General features: G+C 35.5%; 1 protein-coding gene across 1 annotated transcript in view; it reads left to right on the top strand.

Moving 5' to 3' along the window:
• Window positions 1-27,899, top strand: part of INPP4B (inositol polyphosphate-4-phosphatase type II B) — a 348,151-nt gene that overhangs the window by 197,237 nt on the left and 123,015 nt on the right. Inside the window, exon 11 of the mRNA XM_080797020.1 lies at window positions 18,030-18,207. Coding sequence (XP_080653146.1) covers window positions 18,030-18,207 — 178 coding nt within the window. The remainder of the gene's footprint in view (window positions 1-18,029; window positions 18,208-27,899) is intronic.

Here is a 27,899-nt window from a genome sequence, read left to right as displayed (position 1 = left end):
ATGCATTTTAAAAGCTACAAGATAATTAATAAGAAGAGTGATTTTTTTTTAAGATTTTATTTATTTATTTGACAGAGATCACAGGTAGACAGAGAGGCAAGCAGAGAGAGGAGGAAGCAGGCTCCCTGCTGAGCAGAGAGCCCGATGCGGGGCTCGATTCCAGGACCCCGGGATCATGACCCGAGCCAAAGGCAGAGGCTTTAACCCACTGAGCCACCCAGGCGCCCCAGAAGAGTGATTTTTTTAAAGAACAAGTGTCTGAGTGTATTTCTCTGTTCAGAAACCTTCAAGGGGTCCACAGTCATCCACTGGGCATTCAAAGCATCTGTGATTTCGCTCCACCAACTTTCTACTTTCATCAATCGCCACCTTCTCCTATAGTTGCTTCTTAAATGCTATATAAACTGTATCCTTAATGGACCTCACACCTTTCCACCTCTTCTTCTTTCCTTACTCAGTTCCCTTTTACAAGAAATTCTTCTGTTTTCATCTTCCCCCTATTTTCTGTTTCTTTCTGTCAAAACCGTACACAAAATCCTATTCAAAATTCTGCGCATCATCCGTCCTAAGATTCTACCCTCTCCATTATGTCTTCCTGATTTCCCAAGTTGATCTGATTCCCTATTCCTAATATTTTATTTTTACTCCCCTTATAGCCTTATTAGGTCAGGGTTATGATGTATTAGGTTTGTTTTTGTGTGATACTCCTGTAACAGTTTGTGATTTCCTTGATGAAGAGATAACCTCTTGAAATTTGGATCTTTTGGAGTTCCCCAGAGAGTATTTGGTATACAAGTTCAAATTCAGCAGGCATTGGAATTCACGTATGAATCAGTTACGGTCTCTGATTTAAAGTGCTGAAAACACCAGTGGGAGATCAAGTTTCACAAATAATAATAATTCAGTACAATCAGTATTACATAAAGTAGGGCTTCTCAACCTTGACTGCATATTACAATTACCTCTGGAGCTTTAGAACATTTTTATCTATGCCAAGATATCACCCCAGACAAATTAAGTGAAAGTCATGGGAATAAAGCCCAGGTATGGGTATGTTTTAAAAGATTCCCAGGTAAGAATAATGTGTAGCAAGAGATAGATGTGAGTGAATAGTGCTGGGAGAAAACAGGAAGGGCGTGGAGAAGAGAAACAAGAATAGTGACACAGTTGAGTTGCACTTGAAAAATGTTCAATATAGACTCTCAATTGAGATGCATCAGGAAGAAAGAAAATTGATACAAGGTAATATTTGTTGATTTAAGGAAGAAAAATATTACATCTTGCTTAGTGGAAATGTGTGTTTAAAGAATCCCCAAATCATTAATAGTAGCAAAACAGAACCAAGATCGGAATAAAGATATAACAATTTTGATCTGAGAAAAGGTGGGCTCGAGTAACATGTGAACAAATAAAATTGAACATATTATAAGGGTTTTCATGCCATAAACATGAGATTTTTCTGAGACAAAACCCTAATTGCACATGTCATTTTTCTAAAGGACCAAAATTAGGATGTTTGTAGGCTGTGTATTCAGTTGTTACATCAAACATCAAACAATGTTACATCAAACTTTCCTGGAGTCAGTGATTTACATGGAAGCTCTTTAAAGCTTGTGCATTCCTCCCCCAAAATATGATCAATTCTTTACTTCTGCTGTTGCTTAAAGGAAAGGGGGGAAATTGCCACAACAACACATATTTTGCCTGCTTTGAACATTTGTGATTTCAGCAGGAATTTCAGGCTCAGACAGAACTTTGACTGAGTAGGATCATGACCTGAAAGCATAACCTTTTCCTTAAGATGGAAAAGCACCTCATGAAAACCAAGAATCTTTATAAAGAAGAAAAAGTGCCAGTGAAGGGCAATGTCAACCTCATGTGAGAATATTAATTCCCTGTGATCTGCCTATTCATTTGGAGTAAACTCAGAACTAACTCCCTGCAAATGACCTAATGTCACATGCCTGTGGACATGCTCTGGTGTTCCCACCCCTCCCCCATCTGTTCCAGATAGGAACACAGTCAACATTTACTACCCCACAATATCAAACGGAAAAACAAAAAAGAAAAAGATCACTTGGAAAAGTCATAAGGAAAGTGAACTAAAATTTTACTGACAAGAATATTTTAGGCTCGCCTTGAGCCTGCCACAACCTGAGTCTGCATTACAATTTGGGGGACTTTTCGGACGGAAAGCAAAATATTAATACAAAGGGTTAAAGAAACCAGTCTTACCTTTGTGAGATCAATGGTTATGTGGTCATATGACAAAAACTCTGAGGGAAGTTTTCCTATTATAAGGAGAAGATGTTTCCTCATTCTCTATTTTAGAAAGAAGACTTCGTGGGTAAAGGGAAAACCATTGCATTAGGCAAGGAAGCTCTGTGTAGCCTACAGTGCGGCAGGCATTCATTTAGCCGGAAATGGGACCTGGATGCAACACCTCATACCACTACCTTTGATATATGTATCCTTCTGATAGAATCACTAACCACTGCTTAATTTGGGGAAACAAAACGTAAATTAAACATCTGAGATGTCTAAACAAAACAGTTTTCCAACTTATCTTTTTTTGTACTCTCTCCAATAACTAAGCAGTAGTTACAAAAAAAAATTTGTTTTAAACCTTTCGTTTTCATACTTAAGACTAAGATTCTCATTTTTTAAATGAAAGGGAATTAGTGATTCAAATATAATCAGTGAAAGCAATAAGACTGCATCCATGATTTGATTGGGAGAATGAATTTTTCTTTTTCTTTTCTACTGAAGTTCTTTTGCTATCTCTAGCTTGATCTCTGGATTTCTCTTAGAAATTTGTCTTGTTCACTAGCAGACCAGTTTAGTCTGAGATCACGATTCTGTTTAGTATTTTCCGTGTACCAAGAGATCATGCCATATATCTTTTCATTAGAAATATTTTGATCTTTCAATAATGTGAATTTAAAAATATTTTCTATTAATTATTTTCTTTTTTTAATTTTAATTCCAGTGTAGTTAATATACAGTGTAATATTAGTTTCAAGTGTATGATATAGTGAAACAATACTTCCATACATTATCCTGTGCTAATCACAACAAGTACCATCCTTAATCCCCACCAACTATTAAACCCATTCCCCTCCCCCTCCTCTCTGGTAACCATCAGTTTGTTCTCTATAGTAAAGAATCTGTTTCTTGGTTTGTCTCTTGTTCTCTCTCTTTTTTTTTCTCTGCTCATTTGTTTTGTTTCTTAAATTCAACACATGAGCAAAATCATAGGTATTTTTCTTTTTATACTTTCTATACTTTCTATTATCCATGTCATTGGAAACGACAAGATTTCTTTCTTTTTTATATGGCTGAATAATACTCCATTGTGTAAATATACCACTTCTTTTTTTTTTTTTTTTAAGATTTTATTTATTTGTCAGAGAGCACACTACCCAGTAGTGTGATTACTGGATCATAAGGTAGCTCCATTTTTAATTTTTTGAGGACCCTCCATACCGTTTTCCACAGTGACTACACTAGTTTGTGTTCCCACCAACAGTGCAAGAGTGTTCCTTTATCTCTGGATCCTCACCAACACTTATAGTTCCTTGTGTTTTCAATATTAGCCATTTGAACAGGTGTGAGGTGATAGCTCATTTGTGTTTTGATTTGCATTTCCCTGAGAATGAGTGATACAGAGCATCTTTTCATGTGTCTGTTGGCCATCTATATGTTCTCTTGGGAGAAATATCTGTTTGTATCTTCTGCCCATTTTTTAAATTGAATTATTTCAGTTTTATGTGTATATTTATTGGAAAATGTAGAAAAGTCAAAATAAAGATTAAAATTGCCTGTAATCTCCCCCCTGAACAAGATAGTCACTGGTGGCATACAGGTGTGGTCTCTTCTAGTTCGTTTTTACACATCTAACTTACACCCTTGTTTTTTTCCTTTTATAAACTTAAAAATTCAGAATGGCTTAAAATGGTTAATTCTTCAAAATGTATCAACTGAATGCTCTACATTGAAAAAAAAAAATCTATGTGTTTGTGGTTCTTTGGAAGTCATGACCAATCCACCAAAGGTAGTCTATTTTAAAATATCAGCCTTATAGGTTATAGTTAAAATTCATGTCCTATTCACTTCCAAATATATTTTCTTTCCTTTTGAAAAAAATACTTTATACCACATTAAAAAAAAACAAAACACTTTATATCACACAGGCCCTGTGGAAATAAAGACTAGGTATCTACTCATTCATTTTTTCTTTTGAACCAACACCTGGCAATATGTGATTTTCAAGGAGATAGCAATTTCACTCTTTGTGTAGATTATAATTTGATTCCTTGCGGGTGTATTTTCTTCCACCTATGATTTAGTCTTCCTCAGCCACTCTTAGCTCTCTGCTCAGTTCATCTTTGAGCCAATACAAAGTGAGGGCTGCCAAAACTATGGCCCAGGTTTCTCTTCTCCATGTGCAGTTCCCTGCGTGTAGCTAGCTCCCTGTATAAACAGCATCAAATCTTCCAGAGAAAGTGGATTTTTATCTCTTACATATGTATAGTTTGGAATAACAAGAAAATAAACTGTGTTTAAATAAATAGTCATGTTGAGACTTCAACATACTGTGCAAACGGCATGATTAGGATCGCAAGGCATTGAGCTACCTGTGATAGAAGGGAATAGAAGGATATTTCTAAGTTGAATATGATCCTAAATGAATTTGTAATGCAGTTTTTTTCCTTCTTTATCCTCTTTTTAACTATACAAAAATAAGATTTGCTTGTAGCACACAAATTTAAAGAATAAAGAAGCATTTAAACTGAAACGCCTACCTCTTCTGCTATCTCTACCTAGAATAAATCAATTAGAACAGCTAAATATATTTCCCTGTGTAATTTCTTCTAGGCTTCCAACCATTTGAATTTTCAATGGCTATGACTCAGTCCGCAAACTTAAGGTTCAAGGGAGTGTGATGTTCTTGAACTTTCCATAACTAAGTTTAGTTTTTTCTGGCTCCATTCAGGGTTAATGCAGAAACTTTCATTTTAGAAATTCATAGACTCCACTCCCTAAATGGATGGAATCATGGCTTGGGCACAGAGTAGCTTTGTGACATTAGTCAAATTGCCTCACCTCTCTATAACTTAGTTTCCTCATTTGTGGTATGGAAATACTGCTTACCTCATAGGGTTGTTCTGAAGATTTGATAATTTCATATATACCAAACGTTTTATAACAGTGCCTGGTACTTAATGAGGGCCTAACAGATACTAGCTATTATTTATGTAAAATATGTAAACAGGTATATTTTCACTCAGAAAAATGTTTTGGCAGTGCCTCATTTCAATTCATGGAGATCTCATTTTTTCTAAAAGTGATGTAGCATCTTATCGATTAAGTGTAGCATAATTATCTAACAATACAATATTGATGATCATTTAGGTTATTTCTAATTTTTTGTTTTAACTACCCATGTTCACAGGATACACCCTTATTTTTATGTCCCTAAAAACTGTATTTCTTTTTTGATAAACTCCTAAAAGTGGAATTTCTTAGTTGAGGTGGTAAATTTTAGAGATGTTGCCATGTTTCCCTCCAAAAAAGTTGTATCAATGTGCATAAAATGCCTAATTGCCTACATATTCTCAAGCTCCGGGCTACTGACACCATCTCTGTGTGAAGCCCAGCTATGGCTCATGAGGTCCAGACATGCATTTACAACCATCTAGCAGACAGCTCTACATTAATGCTATCATCCAACCACTTCAGTGTCAACGTATTCAATCATCTTTCAATCTCTTTCCCTCAAACTGCTCTTGAGAATCTCTTTTCTTAATAAAAGTCACCACCATTCACCTAGATGTTCATTTTAGAATCTGGAAATCATTGACTACTTTTCTTCCCTTGCTTCCACTTCCAATAAAATAAAATCAGTTCTTTCAGTTCCACCTTCTTATTTTTCAGGAGGTCATTTATTTCAATAATAAATAATGGGTTCGGACAATCCTAACCCGTGAAATCACCATCTTTTAAATATTCTACTGCCAAATCTCTTAATTTGACAAGATTAAGAGATTAATCTCTTTCCAGACTGGCTCTCATCCCATCTGTTTTTCTCACTTTGGTTGGAGTAATAGTTCCAAAAGACAAATACAATCTTGTGATTTCATAATGTTGAACATTTCTTAGCTACCTCTTGCCTGGAGTATAAAATTCAAGGTGCATAATATATTCATGTGTCATCTGGTCCCACTTTCTTCTCCATTTTCATCTTTCACCCCATCCTCTATATGAACCAGATTAAATTTCCTCAGTTTCAGGGCTGTCCGAAAGCCTTCTTTGATCCATTGTCTGTCTTCCCCTCTGGACCATGTGTGCCATGAAGAAATGGACTGAGTACATCTGGTTTACCACAGTATCCTCAGGAGCTAACTTCTAAGTGTTTGCCAAGGGGGTGAATAAAAGAAGTGAAAGGATTACCTATCATAGGACTCTCTCTCCTCTGCCTGAAAAGATCAGTGTGATTGTATCAGGTAACAGAAACATAGGACATAATTGGGAAATAGAAATAGAGGAATATTTGTAGAAAATGTCTCATAAGCTTTAAAAGCAACCATTTTTTTTTTCAAGTATTAGAACGTTAGTGTTTGCTTGCACCTCACTAGGAAGGGAAAATATACTTTTATGTGTTCTGAAAGGGGATAGATGATAAATTCTGTAAAATTAGCCTAGCGTAAAATCTGATTCAATATTAGTAATGCAGTAGTGACTTTAACATTTCAGTTGGTGACATTTTTCCAATCACCAACCAAAAAGCTTGTGAAGCCAAGTGTGATCTGAAGTGTAGGCAAAAAGCGCTGTATGTAGTGTGACAGTTGCAGAATTCTTAAAATTAAATCTTTCCCTTAAAGAAATGACTTTAATTGTAAGTGAAAATAAGTTTGTTAAATGATCTAGAATTTCTAGTGATAATAAATTTAGTGAAGAGAAAAGTGTCTAAAATGATAAAACACATCATCAATCCTATTTGAGGATTTCAGAAAGCCATTGAACTTCTCACCCTTCCATTTCTTTGTTTGCACTATTGATGTGGCTGATTTCTTTTGAAATCATTAGATTATTAGAAAGAGTGGTTAAAATCTTGAGATTTTAAGGAAAGACTTATGGGGGCGCCTGGGTGGCTCAGTGGGTTAAGCCTCTTCTTTTGGCTCAGGTCATGATCTCAGGGTCCTGGGATCGAGCCCCGCATCGGGCTCTCTGCTCAGCGGGGAGCCTGCCTCCCCTCGCTCTCTGCCTGCCTCTCTGCCTACTTGTGATCTCTCCCTCTGTCAAATAAATAAATAAAATCTTTAAAAAAAAAAAAGGAAAGATTTATGAAGTATATCATCATTATCTTTCAGGAAGATAATTTGAATAATTTTACTTTCACAATTAAATGTTTTAATTTTACAACTATTAAAATATGGTTTCTGCTTTTATTGGGGAAGAAAAAGTAATCAGCAGAAAGATTAGGACTTAAAAGATATTATGTGAAATCTAATAAGCAAATTACATGAAGAAGACTTTCTTACTTAAAAAACTAAATATGAAAAGATAATATGGTTTGAGGACTTATTTTTTGTAAATCCAGAGTTGTATTTCTTGTTCATTATAAACTGAAAAAAAAAAAATTTAAATCATGACACTGTAATGTCATCTCAACTAGTATGCATTTAATCCAAAAAGGAACTCTTGTACTCAGATTAAAAACTGAGCAATTTCCAGCATATTTTAAAATTTCTCTATTAGCTTAGATTTTTAATATCAATTGGTCTCAAAGACAGCAAACAACAGAAAAGAAAATCATCTATAAGTAAATTCTCAGAAAATAAAAAACACTGTGTTTTCCAGAGCTTTAAAATAGTAAAAGTACTAACTTGAAAAGAAAAGAAAAAGTTTTGTATGGGACCATGTCATGGAAGAATCACACAACTGGCTTGTGTAGCATAAGAAAAAAACTGTTACTGCAAAATCTTTGTTAGATGGGACTTTGCCTGAACAATTCAGTGTCTTCTCCCCTGTCATGAGGTCTGTGTTAATAAGTAGTTATTGCAGTGGTTCTATCAGGAGAAAGATGGCTTAGCCTCCAGTGGTGTCAGCGCAGATACAAAAAAAGAGACTGGTTACAGAGATACTTGGGAGGGCTTGGCAATTGCTTGGATTTTGTGCGTTTGTTTAGAGTGGGAGGTAAAAATCTAGAGATATCAAGAATGACTCCCAAGTTTCTGTGCAGCACACACGTGTATGGTGATGACATTCTCTGTCCTTGGCTCAAAAATTCCAAGAGTGTAAAGAATCTGGATGAGGGAGAGAGAGAGAGGAAAAGTGGGGGATGGGAGAGAAGAAAGGAGAGGAAAGAGGGTGGTGGGAAGATGAGGGGAGAGAAGGGGAGAGAGAAAAAGAGAAGAGAGAGAAAGAATATAAGTGTAGGCAGGACAAGAGCCAAATCTGAAGGGTATTTGTTTGCTATATCAAGTCCTGGCAGCTCATCCAGTAGACTGTAGGGAGTCACTGACAGGTTTTTGTCTGAGGATTAACAGGATTAGATTTGTATTTTGAGCCACATGAAAAGCATGAAGAAGAGCAAACAATTAAGCCATTATAATACTAATGGAGAGAGAAATGGGTGACTATGGAGTTAGAGATTTTAAGAAAACTTTTATAGAATTTAAATCTAACTGGATGAAAATTTAGGGAGACTAGGCAGGGTTGAGGAAATCTTAGTACTCTGGTTTATACAACTGGGTAAATGCACAGGTTGCTGGGAAAGAGAATACAGGAAATAACCCATTGATTTCCACTGCTTAGTTAATAAAGTCAGTTGTATATATTCAATATGAAAATAAGTGTTGGGAAACAAGAAAATAATTTTGTTGAGTCTGTGCTTTTTTTCCAATTAAAGAGCCTTTTAAATCTTAGACCCAATAAGGAATCTCAGAGATCACAAATTCCCCTATTTACTTTATTATTGATGAGAATACTGAGATCAAAGATTAAATCATCCATACAGATAATGATAGAACCAGACCAGAAAATTAGACTTCTGTCCCCACTCTCAGATGCTTCTTCCATATTTATTCACCCTGAAGCAATCAGTAGATATTTAACACAAAACATGGGCTCTTAATAAATGAACAATTTTAGTTCTAACTAAGAATAGATGACCTTTCCAGAATTGATTTTGCTGCCCACCAGATAGAAATTTAAGAAAAAAAAAAAAAAAAAAAAAAAAAAACTTGGTCCACTCAACTCTTTATGGGCTTTAATGAGAACATAATTTTAAGAGATAATCACCTCACCTGTATAATTACAAAAAATACATTACTTGATATGGTGATTAACACTATTTTAAACTGCCTGAAATTGTTTTGTATAGTAGTCAGTAAAAATATTTTTAGACATTGGTTCTCTCTATATAACCCTCCCAATACACTCAGGAAAACCACTTAGGAATCAAAATAATGAAAGGAAAATGTAAACTTTTCCAAAGATAATCATAGATTCTATTCATAATAGTAAGATATTAGAAACATCTTGAATGAATGAATAAGCACTCTTTGCATCACTAGAGTAGAGTGCTATGTAGTCATTTCAATTAGTGTATGGATTATGAAGTATGTAGACATGTATATTGAAACTGTACCTGGGGGCACCTGGGTGGCTCAGTTGGTTAAGCAACTGCCTTCGGCTCAGGTCATGATCCTAGAGTCCCAGGATCTAGTCCTACATAGGGCTCCCTGCTCGGCAAGTGGTCTGCTTCTCCCTCTCACCTCTCCCCTCTCATGCTCTCTCCTCTCATTCTATCTCTCAAATAAATAAATAAAATCTTAAAAAAAACAAAACAAAAAAACTGTACCCAAAAGAAAACATGAAATTATATATACAGAGACGTCAACCTAAACATGGGTGAATGTTTTGGAAAGGATAGTAGTTTATGTAGAGTGATGCAGATAGATGCAGACAGGGCTCTAGTCCTTTTAGGATACTTTTGTTTTCTATCTCCCTTCCTTTTTTTTTTTTCAAGATTTTATTTATTTATTTGAGAGACAGAGAGAGAAAGAGCTTAAGACAGAGATCACAAGGGCGGAAGGGTGTTTGGATAGAGAGAGAAGCAGACCTCCCCACTGAGCAGGGAGACCAATGTGGGACTTGATCCCAGGATGCAGGGATGATGACCTGAGCGGAAGGTAGACGCTTAATCAACTGAGCCAGGTGCCTTCTCTCCCTTTTTATTTTGTTGTACAATAAGAGAAATGTCTTTGTAAAATCCTTTTTCTACTTCTCCTTCCAGCAAATATGGAGAACTAGATGACATGAAAAAAAATCTCCAACTACAAAATACATAGAAAGTTAGAAGCCATATGACATCCTTTGTCACAATGCCATGTGACATTGCTTCTAAATAAATGTCTGACCTCACAAGAATATGAGAGTCATGGTACTGAGGGTTGTTAGTAAAAAGCTCTGAAACTATGGCTACTCAAATGATATTTAAATTTGCAAGGCCTTGTGAGAAGGTGAGTGAGGTTAAAAAAAAAAAAAAAAAAGTTATTTATTCCCTGTTCCTTCCTCTCTGCTACCAGCCCTGGCTTGTGGCATTTAGAGGGCAAGCATCATCATACTCATCCACCAGAAAGACCTCTGGCCTTTTGCTTTCCTCAGTGTATTCACCCAGTAGCAGTCATTAAATATTTGTTGAAAGCAATTTATTGTGAGATGATTTTCAGATTCATTCTTTAGTCTAATCTGTGTTATAAAATAGACTCGTACATCTTCTGTAATGAGCTTTAATTAGATGAGAATGTCTTCAGTGCTTTTTTATTTTAATATTTATAGGGTATACCTACCATTATATTACTAAATAAAAGATGTTTCCTGTTTTAGTTATTGTATTATAATTTTTCCAAATTTAAAGTAGGCCAAGTCATGTTCATGAGGTGGTAAAACATAATTAAGAGTTCAAACTGTGTGATAATGAAGACCTGGGGATAAATGTTGGTTTTACCATCCATGTTAGTTGTTTGATCCAGGAGAGGTTACTTAACCTACCCAAGTTTCAACTTCCATATCTGTATGATGGAATAGTATTTGTTCCTCAAAGTTTTGTCAAGATTAAATAAAAATAATCTCTACAAAGCATTTAGCATAATTCTAGTCCTGTAACATAGACTCTGTGATTATTGGCTATTAAAATGAGAGAAAGAAAGAGATTTGGATTATTAGTATAAATTCCACAGTACAAATTTGCTTTATTAGAACTCCCCATGAAAATATCTTTAGGTTTAATGGGCAAAAAATGAAATGGCTCTTAAATATATTTTCTACTTTCCTGACTTCTTATCCTAGACTCATAATCACCAACACTATAATATCATATTCTGGAAACACTTGCTTACTTTTGCCCAGATTTATGAAGGTATAATTGACAAATAAAAATTATATATATAAAACATATAACATATATGTAATATGTAATTGTTATGTATTATATTTTTGAAATTATCACCACAAATTATTTAATCTACCCATCATCTCACATGGTTATTATTTTCTTATCTTCATCTTCATCTTTTTTTATTCTTTTTTGTGGTGAGAACACTTGAGATCTGTCTTCTTAACACATTTCAAATACACAATACAGTATTGTTAACTATAGTCATAGTGCTGTATATTAGATCTCCAGAACTTATACACCTTGTGTCACCAAGGCTTTGTATCCTTTGACTAACATCTCCCTATCTTCCCCTCCCTGCTTCCCTGGCAACCACCATTCAACTCTCTGCTTATGTACTGTAATTTGCATACCCTAGGACTGACCTATTTTAAGGTCAGTGATATGATTGGTGATATGATAAGGTCAGATATATGATTCAGTGATTTTTAGTAAATTTATAGAGTTATGCAATCATCATCACATTCCAACGTTTAGGACATTTTCATTACCCCAAAAAGGCCCCTCGTGATCATTTACAGTCAAAGGAATTTTTACTTTGACAGTGTATTTGGGAATGGTTTCTATTCTTGTACTTAATCTTACTCTATATTAGGCATGCGAATGCATACAGTCCAGGATGGAGTTGAAAAGTTTTTGAGGTGAGAGGGAATCAGAGGACGTGATTTGGATATTACTCCATGACACCTTTGCAGAGGAGTGAGCATGAAAATACCAGAAGCCATACTAGGCAGAAATAGAAGTGACCAGACCCTTGAAAGCTAGGAAAGGAATTAGGACAAGTGATTTCAGGAATAAATGGAAATAGGCCATGGAAGGAAGTGAAATCATATGGGACTTTGTTTATTTAAAGGTCATATAAAAGTGCCTGAAAATTCTTGAAAGGGCAGAAATAGGGCTAAGGAAATATTGTATAGAGAAAAGAGGTCTTAATGGTTAAGAAATTGCAAACTGAAGGGGCGCCGAGGTGGCTCAGTCCTTAAGCATCTGCCTTCTGCTCAGGTCATGATCCCAGGGTCCTGGGATTCCTGCTCAACGGGGAATCTGCTTCTCTGTCTGCCACTGTGCCTACTTGTGCTCTCTATCTCTTTGTCAAATAAATAAATAAAATCTTAAAAAAAAAAAAAAAGAACTTCAAACTGAAAAGTGGGATAGTAGAAGCCACTGTAATCGAGACGATAGGCAGATTTTCCTTGAGGGTAAGTTGAGCTGAAATGAATTTTAGTTTCTTTTCCCTCTTAATTAGCATCACCTGTCAGAAAGCTAATAAATGGCAGAGTCAAGTATATTATTCAAAACACTGACTCTAAAATTTCTATGAAACCAATATTTGTTTTAAAAAGAGTTGATTCAAAGATAAACATTAATTTAAGCTTCGATCATATAACTAATGTAATTATGTAAGTGAAATCCATATGAGGTAAACAAAACAAATACCGTTTTCCTCTTAGTTCTTTTATCTAAGCTGTACTTCTAGCAAAAAATAGGAAAGATGCATGGGGGAAAACAGAGAGGTATGTTTTTACCTTCTGCAATTTCTTGAAGCACATTGTTAAACCCTGGAAAGCCGAAAGGGTATATTCAAGTGCACTAAGGTGTAAATTTTCATTTATTATCCACATAGTTTTCTTCTCAGTTAGAACTGAGAGAATGTCTGTCCCTCCCTCTGGATTCAAGAGATCATTTTTTCACAAGTAGTGCTTGAGTTGGGAAAAAATAAGTGGAAATAGTCCTTCGGTTTTTCTCTGGAGATTAAGTTCTGCTACAGAAGCAGAGGCACATTATTCTTTATCATTTTTTTCTATATTCCTTAACCCTAATCCTCTTCTGCCTGTGCCCCCTCCCTGATCTTTACCTTCACTTTTCCCTCCTTGTCTCTTCCTCATTTCTAATCTATGTTCTTCCATGACTCGACTTACCAACATAATGGCTTGGTTGGGCAAATGGGTTAAGGGTGGAGGTGGAGGTGACATGGGGGAGGAAAGGCGCAGATAAGTGGCAGAGCAAGTCCCAGGATCTGGGTGTGGGCAGCGAGCTAAGGGAGAATTGCTTTATTTTGCTCTCCTCGCCTGCCCCCTGCCTCCTTCAACCCTAAGTGTGAGTCAAGGATTTTGGTGTCTTAGAGTAAGAAACAGAGATGGGAGGACCAGTTTGTGAGGTAGGAGATGATGGCTTGCACCAGGCTTGTTGCAGTGAGTGTGGAAATAAATGGTTGAAATCTGCTTATGTTTTGAAAGAAAAGGCAGAATTTTCTAGGGGGAAATAATGGGTAAAGGTAAAAGAGGAAGAAAAGAGACATATGCCACATCAAACGGACTTGCCATTAACTGAGATGGGAACATGTATATAAGGAGCTGTTGTTGAGGACGGGGAGCAGATAGGGAGCTCAGTTTGGGACATGATAAATGGGAGCTGTGAAGAGGAGAACTTTTGTTTTTAATTAGAGTTCGGGGAAGAGATCTAGGCTAGAGATGTGGATTTGGGAATCATCACAACTGAAGTATTTAAGCCAGAAGATTAAATGGAATTACTTAAGAAGGGCACGGAGACTAAAAAAAGGAAGTGCCCCCAAGGCGTGAGCTTTGGAGGGGGCCGGCACTAGAGGATGGGGAGATAAGGAGGACCAGCAAAAAGCAAATGAGGTGGAATAAACACAGAACATACAGCCATTGGTTTAGTTGTATTCTGGTTAGCAGTTATAGTCTATGAATACGAACGTTATTTCACTATGTGCTTTATTCTTCTTTACAACTTCAGAATATGACATCCCTGGTAACAACATGTACATGCCTCTGTGAGTTACGGGTATGTATGTGATGTGCATATTTTCTAATTAAACTGATATATAATTAAGTAGATATATATTAAGTATGTATATTTACAGATATATACAGATATATATATACATAAATATATACATATATATATACACACTTTAATTCACTGCTTCATCAATAGAAAAATAGTATGAAATTAATTTCAATTTTCATTGTCTAAGATTTGCTATATTTACATCTTATAAAATATTTTTTGTCCAAGCAAATACTTTGTATTTCTTCTGGTTTTGTCTGATTGATAGTTAGTTCAAGTGTTTGGATTCAGTTTAAATTTCAGACCACTATAAAATAGAGTTTAGCTATATTCTTTTTATCTCAATAATTAAATTATACTCATAACTTTCCATTTAAAAAGCTATAACTGTTAAAATATATGACATGTTTAAAGAGTAAGGCACTGAATAGGTAAAGGAAATTTATGCACACTTAAAATTATTTTGTGGGTGGTGATATTTTTTTTCCCATACCATACTATTTCATCCTGGACATCAACATTGGCTTTTACTGTGGAAAATGAATCTTTCTACCTCACTAGGTAAGATGCTCATCATTAAATAACCTAATGGGGAGAACCAAAGCCTGCTATGTTACTTAGCTCCAATGGAGACTGACTTAGGAGCAGGGGGCAAGAGTTCTGGGAGCATCCCACGATGGAGACTGGGGAAGGAGAGGAAGAGGAAGGGACGATGCTGGGAGGGAAAAGAGGAAAGGATGATGAAAATAGTGAGGGGAGGCAGCGCTAGTAACAAAAGGGAAGCAAAACAACATGAGCTAGATATAAAGATGGGGTACAAAGCTAGCCTTGTAAAGGGTATCATGGAAGTGAGAAGCTACAATCCACTGAAGCAGAATCTTTCAGTGTTGCCAGGAAGTCTGCATTTTTCAAACAAACCCCCCAGGCCCTCTCCTCATCCCCAAGTGAATCGTATGCCTGCTAAAATTTGAGGACCACTGAACTATTAATTAGAACGTGTAGAAATAAAGAACATGTAAGAAATAAATCTTGAAAATGTGTGTAGTAGACTCGAATGGAGAGGAGAGGCTAAAGAAATGTGCAGAGAAAGAAATATGTAGGAAAAAAATAATGAAAGTAGGCATACCTGGGTGGCTCAGTCTGTTGAGCATCTGACCCTTGGCTTCTATCAGGTCATGATCTCAGGGTCCTAGGATGGGGGGATCAAGTCTCATGTGGGGCTCCATGCTCCAGTCTGCTTGGAATTCTTTCCTCCTCCCTCTCCCTCCCCCCTGCCTCTCCTCCCCTGCTCTCATGCCTTGACATGTGCTCTCTCTCAAATAAATAAAATCTTAAAACATAATAATAATGATGAAAGTAGGTAAAATTCAGGAATAAAGTAACAATGAACTTCCAGGGAAGTATGAGATGAGTAAAGAAGGAAGGCAATGGTGACAGGAGTCAAATGAATGCGTGGGATTGAATTATGAGAGGGCACGCATGACATCCTCAAAGAGGACAGTTATGGGACGAGAAAGATAGAAGACCACACACATGGCCTCCAGAACTCTGCTTTCCAAGAGCTAAGCTGTGGGAGTCCTGTAGATACCCAGAAGTTGACAGAAGAAAGCAAATTATGACAAGAAGAGCAGATTAGTGGAAAGGGACCACCACGCAGCTACTACAAGTTTTTTCTCTGTCGAGTCTCTTGAGTCTTTCTCTGCTGTTAGAGGTGCTGGGTATCAAACATCATCCCCACCCCCATGACCCACTAATTTCTTTAGATAATCCCTTTCTTTGCAAAAATAACACGGAGTTGTTTGCTTTCTTAATCCACTGTGGTGGATTGAACCTTGTATCTGCTCTGAGTACAGATGAGTAAGGGGTACATCAAAGGTGGTGATTTTTGTTAGAGGCCTTAGCACACTCCTGAGTGAGATCAGATGAACCAGAAAAAGTTACAGGTGATTGGCAGGGACGACTGTTTTCTTTCTCTTCCTCACCACTGTTCTTCGTTCATTTGCTTTAATTTGCATTGAAATACATACAATAGGGGCACCTGGGTAGCTCAGTGGGTTGAGCGTCTGCCTTTGGCTCAGGTCATGATCTCAGGGTCCTGGGATCGAGCCCCACATGGGGCTTTCTGCTCGGCAGGAAGCCTGCTTCCCCCTCTCTCTCTGCCTGCCTCTCTGCCTACTTGCGATCTCTCTCTGTCAAATAAATAAAATATTTAAAAAAAAAAAAAAAAGAAATACATACAATAAGTAGCTATGGTGTGTTTTATTTTTTGGCTCCCACTTCTGAAATGTCGAAGTCTGTAAGGACAGAATTAGGAGCAAATTCTAAGTGTCACACACTGCTGAAGTGTTTCTTAACCTTCACAAACCTGTATTCCTCATCAGCTTGTTGTCCTATCTTCTGAATAGTCCAAGCGACGAAGGATTTTTCTTTCAATCACTGCAATAAATAAATATATAAATAAAACAATAGGAACAGTCGTTATATGTTTACAAAAAGGAGTGTTGTCTTACCGAGGAAACTGATACTTTCCCATAAAAGTCATTAGTGTAAGTGGAAGGGGAGGAAGAGTGCTCCTTAGATGTTAATTTTTCTGATTGGATTCTAATATTTCTAAATAAGAAATGGAATCATGGGAATTTTAATAATTTAACTGGTAAGTGTAGAGAAAATACTCAGTAAGTACTCAACACAGAGTGCAGGATATGTGAAAAATGCTTTGACAGTGGATGCAAAGGGATGTAGGCAAGTGCTACGCCAGGCCAGCAGAGCGAACTTCCCTCTTCTTTCACTTTGGCTGGTGTTTTGCTGGTTTATTCCTTCCCCTGCCGAAATGCTTCCTTTGTCTTTCCTTATCAAAAGATTCCTTCGTTCCATGGAATCCTTACCCCTGTAGTATGCTTGACCAATTCTTAGATGATGATTATAAAAGTCAGTAATTCTTTAATTAGTAGTCACTTTTAGATTTTTCTTTGCAAGTGAAATGAGAAACCACTAGGAACAAATTGGGCAATGATAAAATAGCCTAGTGAATTTTTTATGCTATCAATATTCTTGTTCTAGCCAATAAAATTCTCCTTATGCCCATTAATATATTTTGGCATTAATATATTTTCCTGGCATTAATATATTTTCTCCCCATTTCTCAGCTATTAAAATTTACTCACTCTGCCCTATCTATCATGGGGGAAAATATAGCTAGTACTTACTGAATGCTTGCTCTGTGTTAGGCACTTTTGTAGGCATTTCACATGAATTATGACCAAGCTTACTCACCTCTTAGGATTCTTGTATATTTATTCATAATTTCCTGTGGAGGAAACTGAAGCCTGCCTAAGGTCACCGTGCTAGTAGGTGGCAGAGCCAGGATTTACATTCAAATTAGCCTGAATATAAAAGCTCATACTTTCACTCCATATTAATGTGACTTCAAATTTATTAGTAATGAACAATAATTTGTTTTGAATACTAATATCTGACATATGTAATTATAAAGAATCTTCCTTGTAGTTGAGCAAAACTTGACTTATTTCAATTTTAAAATCTTTGAAAAACAATCTTGGTCTTAAAAAATATCTTGGTCATTTTGCTTAAAAAAACTCTAAGGACATCATGAAAACCTCTTAGAATAGTTCTTATCTGTTCAAAAGGAAATCATGCTATTTGGAGTTCTGTTTCTCATTTGCCATCTGGTACTAAGGGCTGCAAATGCTTTCTGCTTTTTTTGTGTAACTTGCCTTTATCTTTGTTGTTCCAGTACTGGATACCAGTTTATTTACTATTCGCCTGAAAACACAGCCAAAGCAAAAGAAGTTCTCAGCAACATCAATCAGCTACAACCTCTGATAGCAACCCATGCAGACCTACTGCTTAATTCTGCAAGCCAGCATTCTCCAGACAGCTTGAAGAATTCTTTGAAGATGCTTTCAGAAAAAGTAAGATCCAAATCACCGCTAACAGTGGGGAAAGTGAAATACCCAAATCCCCATGGGTGTTGCTTTCAGTGTACACTGCCTTTCATAGCATCTGGAAATGTAAAATAGACCAGGTTAAAACGTAAGCTTCAAAGTATTGCCACAGGATCAAAATGAATAGGCCTCATTCTCTTCTCAAATCTTACGAAGCATTAATTTTTTTTTTAAGTAGGAAATGAAACCTATTATTGGCTGAGGTATATTTCCTCTTTTTCTTGACATCTTTCATTCTCTTTGGTTCATGGTCTTATTAAATGAGTTAAATTAGATTTTGAAAATTACTTTATTTTCCTCTGGTGACCAACTAATTTTTATGCATATGAGGCTATATGTTTGAATAGGAGTGTTACTTCATTTGAAAGCACAACTTTGATGTGGATTCTTATCAGTAGCATGGGGTGATTCCTCTGCCTTGGTTTGCTTTCTACAACATTATCTACTGGGAGAAGGTTTTTAAAATTTCCAAAAATATTAGCTATTGTTTGAAATGTAATGGGACCTAAGCCTTAATTTTTTCAAAGATGACTTGCACCTGTACATGCAAAGAGGTAAGATAGTCTGGCATGGTTAAATACTGAACATCAACTTCCATATCTAATTAAGGCAGCTGAACGATTCAGAGAGATCCAAGATGGAAAAGAGAAATTGTAGCTTGATTTAAAATACAAAACCAGGTGTCCTGGAGTCCAATTCCAATACACTTATCCTTAACCTTCGCATTCTGAGGACATCTTGCAGTTTATTATGAGTTGGTTCCAATAAATATGACCTTGAAGAAACTGAGCAAAAAAAAAATGATATCATTTAAGAATAAAATAACTACAGCTTGTCATGTCTCTAAAGAACAGATTCATAAAAACTTGGGTATTATATACGTGTATATTTTTGATCCATATATGTTAATTTATAATATTAATACCTGGCACTTATTGAACATTTTAAAGTGTACATTACCATATATTTTTCTTATAGAAAAAAATAATATCTATTTTCATTAAAAATTAGCTCATATCTATTCAGCAAGGTCCACTGAATTGTCTCATAAGTTAAAAAGTGAAAAATGACAACCTAAGGCTTCTAGTTCAAAATACAGCATTCTTTCCATGACTTAACAAGTACTTCCATCATGAAAAGGAAAGAAAAAAAATTGACCCACATTTCACAGATACACAGATATTTTGCCAAATATTGTGCTTTATGGCTTACATTGTTTCATTTAATCTTCAAATTTAATTTTCAAATTGTGGGTACATATTATCTCCTTCTCACAAAGGACAATGGTTGAAGCTCAGAGCCATTAAAAAAAGATGTGTGAAGTCATGCAGCTAGAGTCAAACCTGGGGTTCAAACAAAACCAGGGTTCAAACCCAGGTCTGGTTGACTCTGGAATGGAAAATCTTTCTGGTATCCTCTGTGTAATATATGTGCTTTGACATTTCCTTTTTAAAAATATTTTAAAATCTTTTTGTTAGACATACTCTTCAGTAATACTTCAGTATCCTAATAGTCAATAAATATGTCTTATAGTCAATAAATATGTTATGGCTAGAAAAAAGTGGGGAAAGGAGGAGAGTGTTGTATATAGTAAAATAATATAGTCTCGGTTTCTTTGATTGCTTTTTTGGACTTGTAGATGATGTGAGGTTTTTCTGGATTCACCTAAGCAGAAAATCTTAGCAAATAGGACATAACTGCATTGATTACAGAGCAATATTTATATTCTTCCTGTGCATTGGGCAGGGGTTTGTCATTTCATACACCATTTACAACTTGCTGCAATGATTGGGGTGGGGGATGGGAAAGGGTGTGTATTTTTCCTGTAATTCAGCATTGCTCCAGCTCCAACTTTCTCCTCTCTGTTTTTCTACTAAGTAGGCTCACTTCATCTGCTAATAAATCTGTCAGCCCTTGAAATCAGGGGGAACTTCTTTAGGTTGAGTTTGCAAGCCATGCATTATTTTAAGAACTCGTGCCTGGAATTTCAAAGAATTATTGAAGTTAACAGAGTTTTGCATAATCTGTCAAGATGGCTAATAATTTATGGTTTACAATAATGTATGATCCATGAACTTAGCATAAAATGTAAATATTCTTAGTGGCATCTTAAATTTTATTATAATTTAATATTAGAAAGATGTAGCTTAAAATATTTTCGATTTTTGTTGTTGTTTTAAGATTTTATTTCTAAGTAATCTCTATACCCAATGTGGGGCTCAAACTTAACCTCCATAAGATCAAGAGTTGCATGCTCTACTGACTGAGCTAGCCAGGCGCCCCTAAGACATTTTGTGCTTGAGATCGGGGTCTTTCACACTGTGGGTTAGAGCATAAAAATCCTTTTTTTGTTGAGTGGCCTCTTGTTTCTTTTAGAGTCTGAACTGTTAGGTTTACAAAATAAGTACTTTGGTTGTTTTCTTTGGAATTCATTCATGTAGCATATTCAATACATAAAAGGATTATCTATGGTCATACTTATCAAGGAAACTCCATAGTCAAATATGGGAAAATTCTCTGTACTAGGCTGGGGAGGTTGGGGAAGGCTGAGGGCAGCCCACAGGTAGTGTAGAGGAGGGATTCAATTATTTTGTAATGAGATGGCATTTCTCCTCTTAGGTAACATGTTGCCTCTGGAGATGATAGCAAAAAACACATTATCAGATCAATATATACACAGAGTCTGGGGTGGAAAGCAAAGGACAACAGAGACAATCACATATTCAGAGAATCTCAGAGCAGCAATATTTGTAGATCTGAAGACAATTCATGTCATCTCTACTGTTACTGATAACCAAGCCATAAGACTAAGGCAAAATTCCATCCCTCTGAACAACTACTGGTGGAAACACACAAACAAACAAACAAATACAATTTATGAAAAGTAAAAATATTTACTGAGTTCGTATTAATTATCAGGTGCGGTTTCTGACACTAGGTGCACAAAATGGAATAAGACACAGGTCTGTTCCTTGTCTTCCCAAGAGATTCAAGGTTCTTTTTTTTTTTTTAAGATTTTATTTATTTATTTGACAGACAGATCACAAGTAGGCAGAGAGGCAGGCAGAGAGAGAAGGGAGGAAGCAGGCTCCCTGCTGAGCAGAGAGTCCGATGCGGGGCTCCATCCCAGGACGCTGGGATCATGACCTGAGCCGAAGGCAACGGCCTTAACCCACTGAGCCACCCAGGCGCCCCGAGATTCAAGGTTCTTGATGATAATGGTTATTTATGATCCTAATGATGATGACAATAATAGCTAGCATTACACTTTAATAACTGTGAGGTATTATAACTTTCCACAAGTCCACAAAGTGGACACTATTATTTTCAACATTTAATCTTTTTAATCCTATGAAGTAAGTATTGTTAATATCCTTATTTTATACAGTAAGGGGAAACTGAGGTACAGAAATATATATAATGCACCGAAAATCACACCTTGTGAGTCTAGCTCCAGATACTGTGAGCTTAACTGCTATACAATATGGTGAAATGTTCCTTGAGTTCCATGATGGACACTTGCATATGTAGTGAAGGAAACAAGTAAGGATGTGGAGGTGGGAGTGGGGAAGACAAAACTGAAAGTCCATGAGAATAAAAATGTTTTATAATTTTTTCATGTCCTAATGAGCACAAACTCAATTAAATTGTTCTAATTTTTAAATTATTAGTATATCTTCTGATAAATGACTGGGTTTGTTTGTTGCATATTAATCCATGAAAATAATAAAGAAATTATTTAATCTTTTAAGGTCATAACAAAAGACAGACTCTGAGTTTATACGAATAGCTTGAACAGAGAAGACAAAGATTAGGCCAAATTTTTAACATAAGACCTGAAAGTTTAATAATAGGATGTGATAAAATATATTTTCCTTTCTGCTAGACTGAAAGTATGCAGTACTATGGAAAAGAAAAGGGAGAAAAAAAGAATGTGATGAAATTCAAACTAAAAAATTAATGACCTAAGTATAGACCAATGTATGGGTATTTATCTCTAATAGCTTAGATATATATGTGACATTAGCTTTTTTTTTCATAATTTTTAAATTTTTCTTCTTTTTTTCATTTTATTTTATTTTATTTTATTTATTTTTCAGTGTTCCAAAGTTCATTGTTTATGCACCACACCCAGTGATCCATGCAATACGTGCCCTCCTTAATACCCACCACCAGGCTCACCCAACCCTCCACCCTCCTCCCCTCCAAAACCCTCAGTTTGTTTCTCAGAGTCCACAGTCTCTTATGGTTCATCTCCCCCTCTGATTTGCCACAATTCACTTTTCCTTTCCTTCTCCTAATGTCCTCCATGTTATTCCTTATGCTCCACAAGTAAGTGAAACCATGTGACATTAGCTTTAAAGCTCATCACATTCTTTATTTCACAGAGATTGATAAATCCTGTTTAGAAAATCATTATTATTGCTCACTAAAAAACAGTATCAAGCACTTAATTATGTTTGATATTGGACTAGATGCTATATGACAAATACTACATAGAAAGGGCCCTTAACTTTTACCACCTAAAATTTAAAAAAATGGGGTTGTGTCACATTATGACAATTGCTAAATGGTAACAATAAGAGGATTTTGTTACAAATATTAGAGGCTAAACTCACATTATATTTAACAAAATCTCACAACTTCTGATTTCTAGTATCCTTTAATCTTAACATGATATGCTGAAACATCCTACTGTATTCAAAACAAAGAAAACAAAATATTTTATTCTAACATTTAACTCAGGGTTTTCTTAAGAAATGTGCTGGGTTTTTTGTTTTGTTTTGTTTTTTTAATGACAATGCCAGGAAGCCAGTATACTAAGAAGTTGAAGATACACATAATATATTGATTATGTTGATCACTTAGGTACTGAGAAGGAATTCTTAGTTTTGTTTACTTCAAACACTCCTATATCTATCTCAGTTCCAAACTAAACAGAAGAACTTAATGAGTAGAGGTTCTTCTGTTTGTTTTATTTAGAGTTGGTGAAAGTATATATAAAAGAATATAAAAATAAATAAATGGAATGAAATTTTGTGAAAGTATTTCTATTTCTTCTTTTTATATTCCTCTTTAAATGGTAAACATTTAATTGGTGAAATAAGCATATACTAAGCAAAAATGAAGCAGGAAAATATGACCCATAATCAGAAGAAAGATCAAGCAACCAAAAGAGACCCCAAACGACAGAAATAATGAAATTAGCAGATAAGGACCTTACAACAGCAATTATAAATATGGTCCATATATTTAGGGAGGCTGAGAAGCACATAAACAGTGAGAAAAAATGGAAATCTAAAAAAGAATAACATAGAGATGAGAGAATTGTGAAATATAATGTCTGAAATAAAAATATATACTAGGTGGGCTTAGCAGATTGGTCACTTGAGAAGAATAAATAGTGAACTTGCAAACATAGTATTAGAAACCATTTAAATGAAGTATAGAGAGAAAAAGACATAAAAACATAAATAGAACAAAAATGACTTATAGAACAATACCAAGAAGTCTCGCATGCATGGAACTGGAGTCCTGGAAGAAGTAGAGAGGAAAACGGAAAAATATTTGCTGAAGTAAAGATGAAAATCTTCAAAATTCAATGAAACAGTGAAACTATAGATCCAACAAGCTCAATGTACTCCAAGCAGAATAAACATGAAAAATGAAGGTACATCACCATTAAGTTGTTGAGAAACAAAGATAAACTGAAAATTGAGAAAAAGAAAGAGATATGTAACAGAATTATTCACAGGCTTCTTATTAGATACTATGTAAGCCAGAAGACAGTACAGTCATATCTTCAAAGTATTCACACACACACACACACACACACACACATTCTATATTCTATATCAAGAGAAGATACCTTTAAAAATAAAGAGGACATAAAGACCATTGTAGACAAATAAAAACTGAGAGATTTCATAGAAAACTTGCACTACTACAAATTTTAAAGTAGTCTTCAGGCAGAAGGAAGTGATAACATGTAAGAAACAGATCTACACAAAAGCATAAGGAGTGCCAGAAATGGTAAGTATCCGGACAGTTATAAAAAATTTCAAACTTTAATTTACTTAAACATATTTACTCTTTAAAATAAAAGTAATACCCAAGGGTGCCTGGGTGGCTCAGTCAGTTATGCATCCAATCCTTGATTTCAGCTCAGGTCTCAGGGTCCTGAGATTGAGCCCCGTGAGGGCTCCAAGCTCAGCATGGAGTCTGCTTGAGATTCTCTCTCTCTCCCCCTCTCTCTGCCCTTCCTCTCCACTCAGGTTCTCGCTCTCTCTCTCTCTCTCTCTCTCTCTAAAAAGAAAAAAAAATTAGAAAAAAATAAATAAAAGTAGTACCCGATGTATTATGTGGTTTGTAACTTATTAGTGTAAGTATATAGATATAGTGGAATGGAATAGAGAATCTAGAAATACATCCACACATATATATTTCAATAACTTTAGACAAAATTGCAAAGAATATTCACTGGGAAAATGACATTTTTTAACATAAAACTCAAAAACAATTGGAAATCCTTAGGCAAAAAAAGAAAAAAAAAAGAACCTTTCCTTATCTTTACCTCACACATCTATAAAAATTAATTTAAAATGGATCATAGATCTTAATACACAAGCTAAGAGAAAGAAGCAAACAAACAAATGTCTAGATGACAACATAGGAGAGAATTTCTGTTATCTTGGGTTAGGCAAATATTTCTTAGAACACAAGAAGTAGGAACCAAAAGAAGAAAATAAATGATACATAAGACATCATCAAAATCAAAAACGTCCATTAAAGTTTTCAGGAGACACTAGTTAGAAGACACTATTAAAAAAATGAAAAGGCAAGTCATTCAAACGTAATTTGAAAAGCTAGACAGAATACATTTATTAAAAACACTTGAGGGGCACCTGGGGGCTCAGTGGTTTAAGCCTCTGCCTTCGGCTCAGGTCATGGTCTCAGGGTCCTGGGATCGAGCCCCGCATCAGACTCAAACACCTGAGATCAGGTTGTGACTTCTAATCTTGAGAGACTTTCAGATTCAAATAGGTGACAATGCTGGTGGTGGGTAGAGATGGGTTTTAGAGACTGGGGCATAAAGATGACAGTTGAAGATACCAAGAAATGAGTTTTATCACCAATAGAAAAAAAATGCTTTCAAGGTAGTTGTTTAAGATTCTTTAGGATCCACTTACTATATTTTAAAGGAGCCTGGAATGAGGAGTCAAAAAAGGAAACAGAAAAGATCATTCAAGAAAGAGGAGCATGGAGCATAAATAGAAGAGTGCACTTCACAGTTTACAATGAACTACCACGAGAGTTTCACAAATAGGCATTGTAATTTTGTGCAAACTAGGGAAAAGTGATTAGGTGATTTAGCCAAGGTCAAGTGAATAATTCGTATAATCTGCCCAGATGTCAAGTACCTCTCCTGAAGGTTCAATGTTCTTTTCTTTGGGGAATGTTGAACACACACTAATGTACTAATTCCAGTGTATAGCGCTATTGCCCTATGAAATAATTAAAGCTTATCAAACCGGAAGTGCCTAGATGGCTCAGTTGTTGAGCAACTGACTCTTGGTTTTGGCTCAACTCATGACCTCACTGGTCCTGGGGTCAAGCAGTATAGGGCTTCCCCACTCACTGGGGAGTCTGCTTGAGAGATTCTTTCCTTCTGCCCCATCCCCTCAATTAAATGAATAAGTCTCTAAAAAATGAAAATAACCAGACTTGTTGTGGTGATAATTTTGTAGTATATCTAAATATTGAATCCTTATACTGTACACATGAAACTGATAATACCATATGTCAATTATACCTCAATAATAAAAAAGAAATCAAATGGTATCAGAGAGGGACCAATGTAGCTGATGAAAACAGATGAAGCTAACTGGGTGCAGAACAATAGGGAGTGGTAGGGTCTGGAAAAAAAATTAACAGAATTCTTTTTTGCCGTATACATGGCTATTATAATAATAAACAACCGTTTATGTCATGGGCTACTTCTGTATTGGAGGTGGGATTAGGCATCACTTTGAATTTTTTCAGTTGAAAAAGAAGATTCTAAATAGAATGATACTTTGCGTAATTTGTTGAGATCTCTAGTTAAAAAGGGTGGTTTTAAATAAACATATTCTTAGCATTCCTCTGCCATTAATATTTAGGAACCTAGGAAATTCACCCCCAGGAGAGGTAATTTTACTGGTTTTATACTTGCAAATAATTCTGTATGTTACTTTGAAGAATACTTGTATAAAAATATGAATTGGGAAAATGTCAGTAAGGCAAGAAAACATTTCATTTTTAAGATAACATTTCTCTCTTTTAATATCAAACGAAATGATCAACCTTAGGTTCAGAGATTATGCTTTTTTTTTTTTACTATATTATTAAACTATTTTAAATAAATAGTTTTTCCTACCCTTAGGATAACATTTAGACAGCCCTTTTTCTTTCCTTTAATGCAGTGTGAGCTGAGTCAGAAAAGGAAAACGTTTTCAATACTTTGAGCCAATGGGCAACTCAGAGACACAGTCACATCTGTCTTAGGATTTTAATTTCCCTAATATCATCTCAGTTGCAAGAACAGCAACATTCAGATGTATGGGAATCGAGTGATTACATTAATCTCTTCAAGCTAATTTGTTTTGACTGCAAAACATCAGGGTCTACATTGGCCTACATTTACTAAGTACTGCTGGTCAAGAAAATTTGTAGATCATATGGTTATAGCAATGGAATATTTAGCTATTTTCTAACAAAGTACAATTCTGTGCAAAGGATCTTGGTGATTCAGAGAGTTTCCAAAGAGTCAAATCAATTTTCCAATGTAGACACAAAGTGTTTCTCTAAGATTTTTTGTGTTCATTCAGTTACCCCCAAGAAAATTCTGGTTTGTAAAACTGCAAGAATATGGTGTATTATCTTTGATGTCTTTGGTGATAAATCAACCCAAATGAGATTTGAATAAGTGAAGTGGAATCTCTGTGCATGCATGCAATGGGATGAAAATGATGGCAATTATAAGAACTGTAGATCTCATTGGGTGTGAATAGATATTCAGCTCCATAGTAATTAGGTGACTGTTATGGAGACTGGAGCTGTAGTAGCAGGAATTCAAAGAAGGCAAGCTGTTTTTCTCTAAAAATAAACCAAAAGAATTTATTGAAACTATCAATAAAGAAATAGTTTAGTTAAGCTGAATGGAAGTAAATTTGCATTTTAAAATATTTAAATTCACATTGATGGATCCATCCATGTGTATGAAAATTATGTAAATAACATGTTTCCCCATTTTGCTTTAACTATACTGCCTTGTCTTGAGTACTGTCTAGCTAAATTTTTCATCAGTATTTTTTTGGTAACTTTCATTCTCATTTTAACATTTCATTGTGAACATCAATTAACACTTCTATTTGTGCCTTTTTGGTATAAGCTGCCTTTTTCTTTTGTTTTCCTAATTTATTACCAAAATATTTTTCAACCTTTTATTCTCGCATATTCCTTTCTTAAATATCTTGTCTGCTTACCTTCAGAGCGCTCTCAGTATGACCAATAGATTAAAAGAGTATTTAAAAACATCCAGTAAAGTTTAACAGTGAAGACCGTTACATTGGAATTGCAGACACGATTAATTGTTAAGAGTGGATAGATATCCAAAGCGG

Source organism: Martes martes (assembly GCF_963455335.1).
Source record: "Martes martes genome assembly, chromosome: 2".
Classification (NCBI taxonomy): Eukaryota; Metazoa; Chordata; class Mammalia; order Carnivora; family Mustelidae; genus Martes; species Martes martes.
Note: the sequence above shows the minus strand (reverse complement) of the source record. Positions and strands in the feature narration are given on the sequence as shown.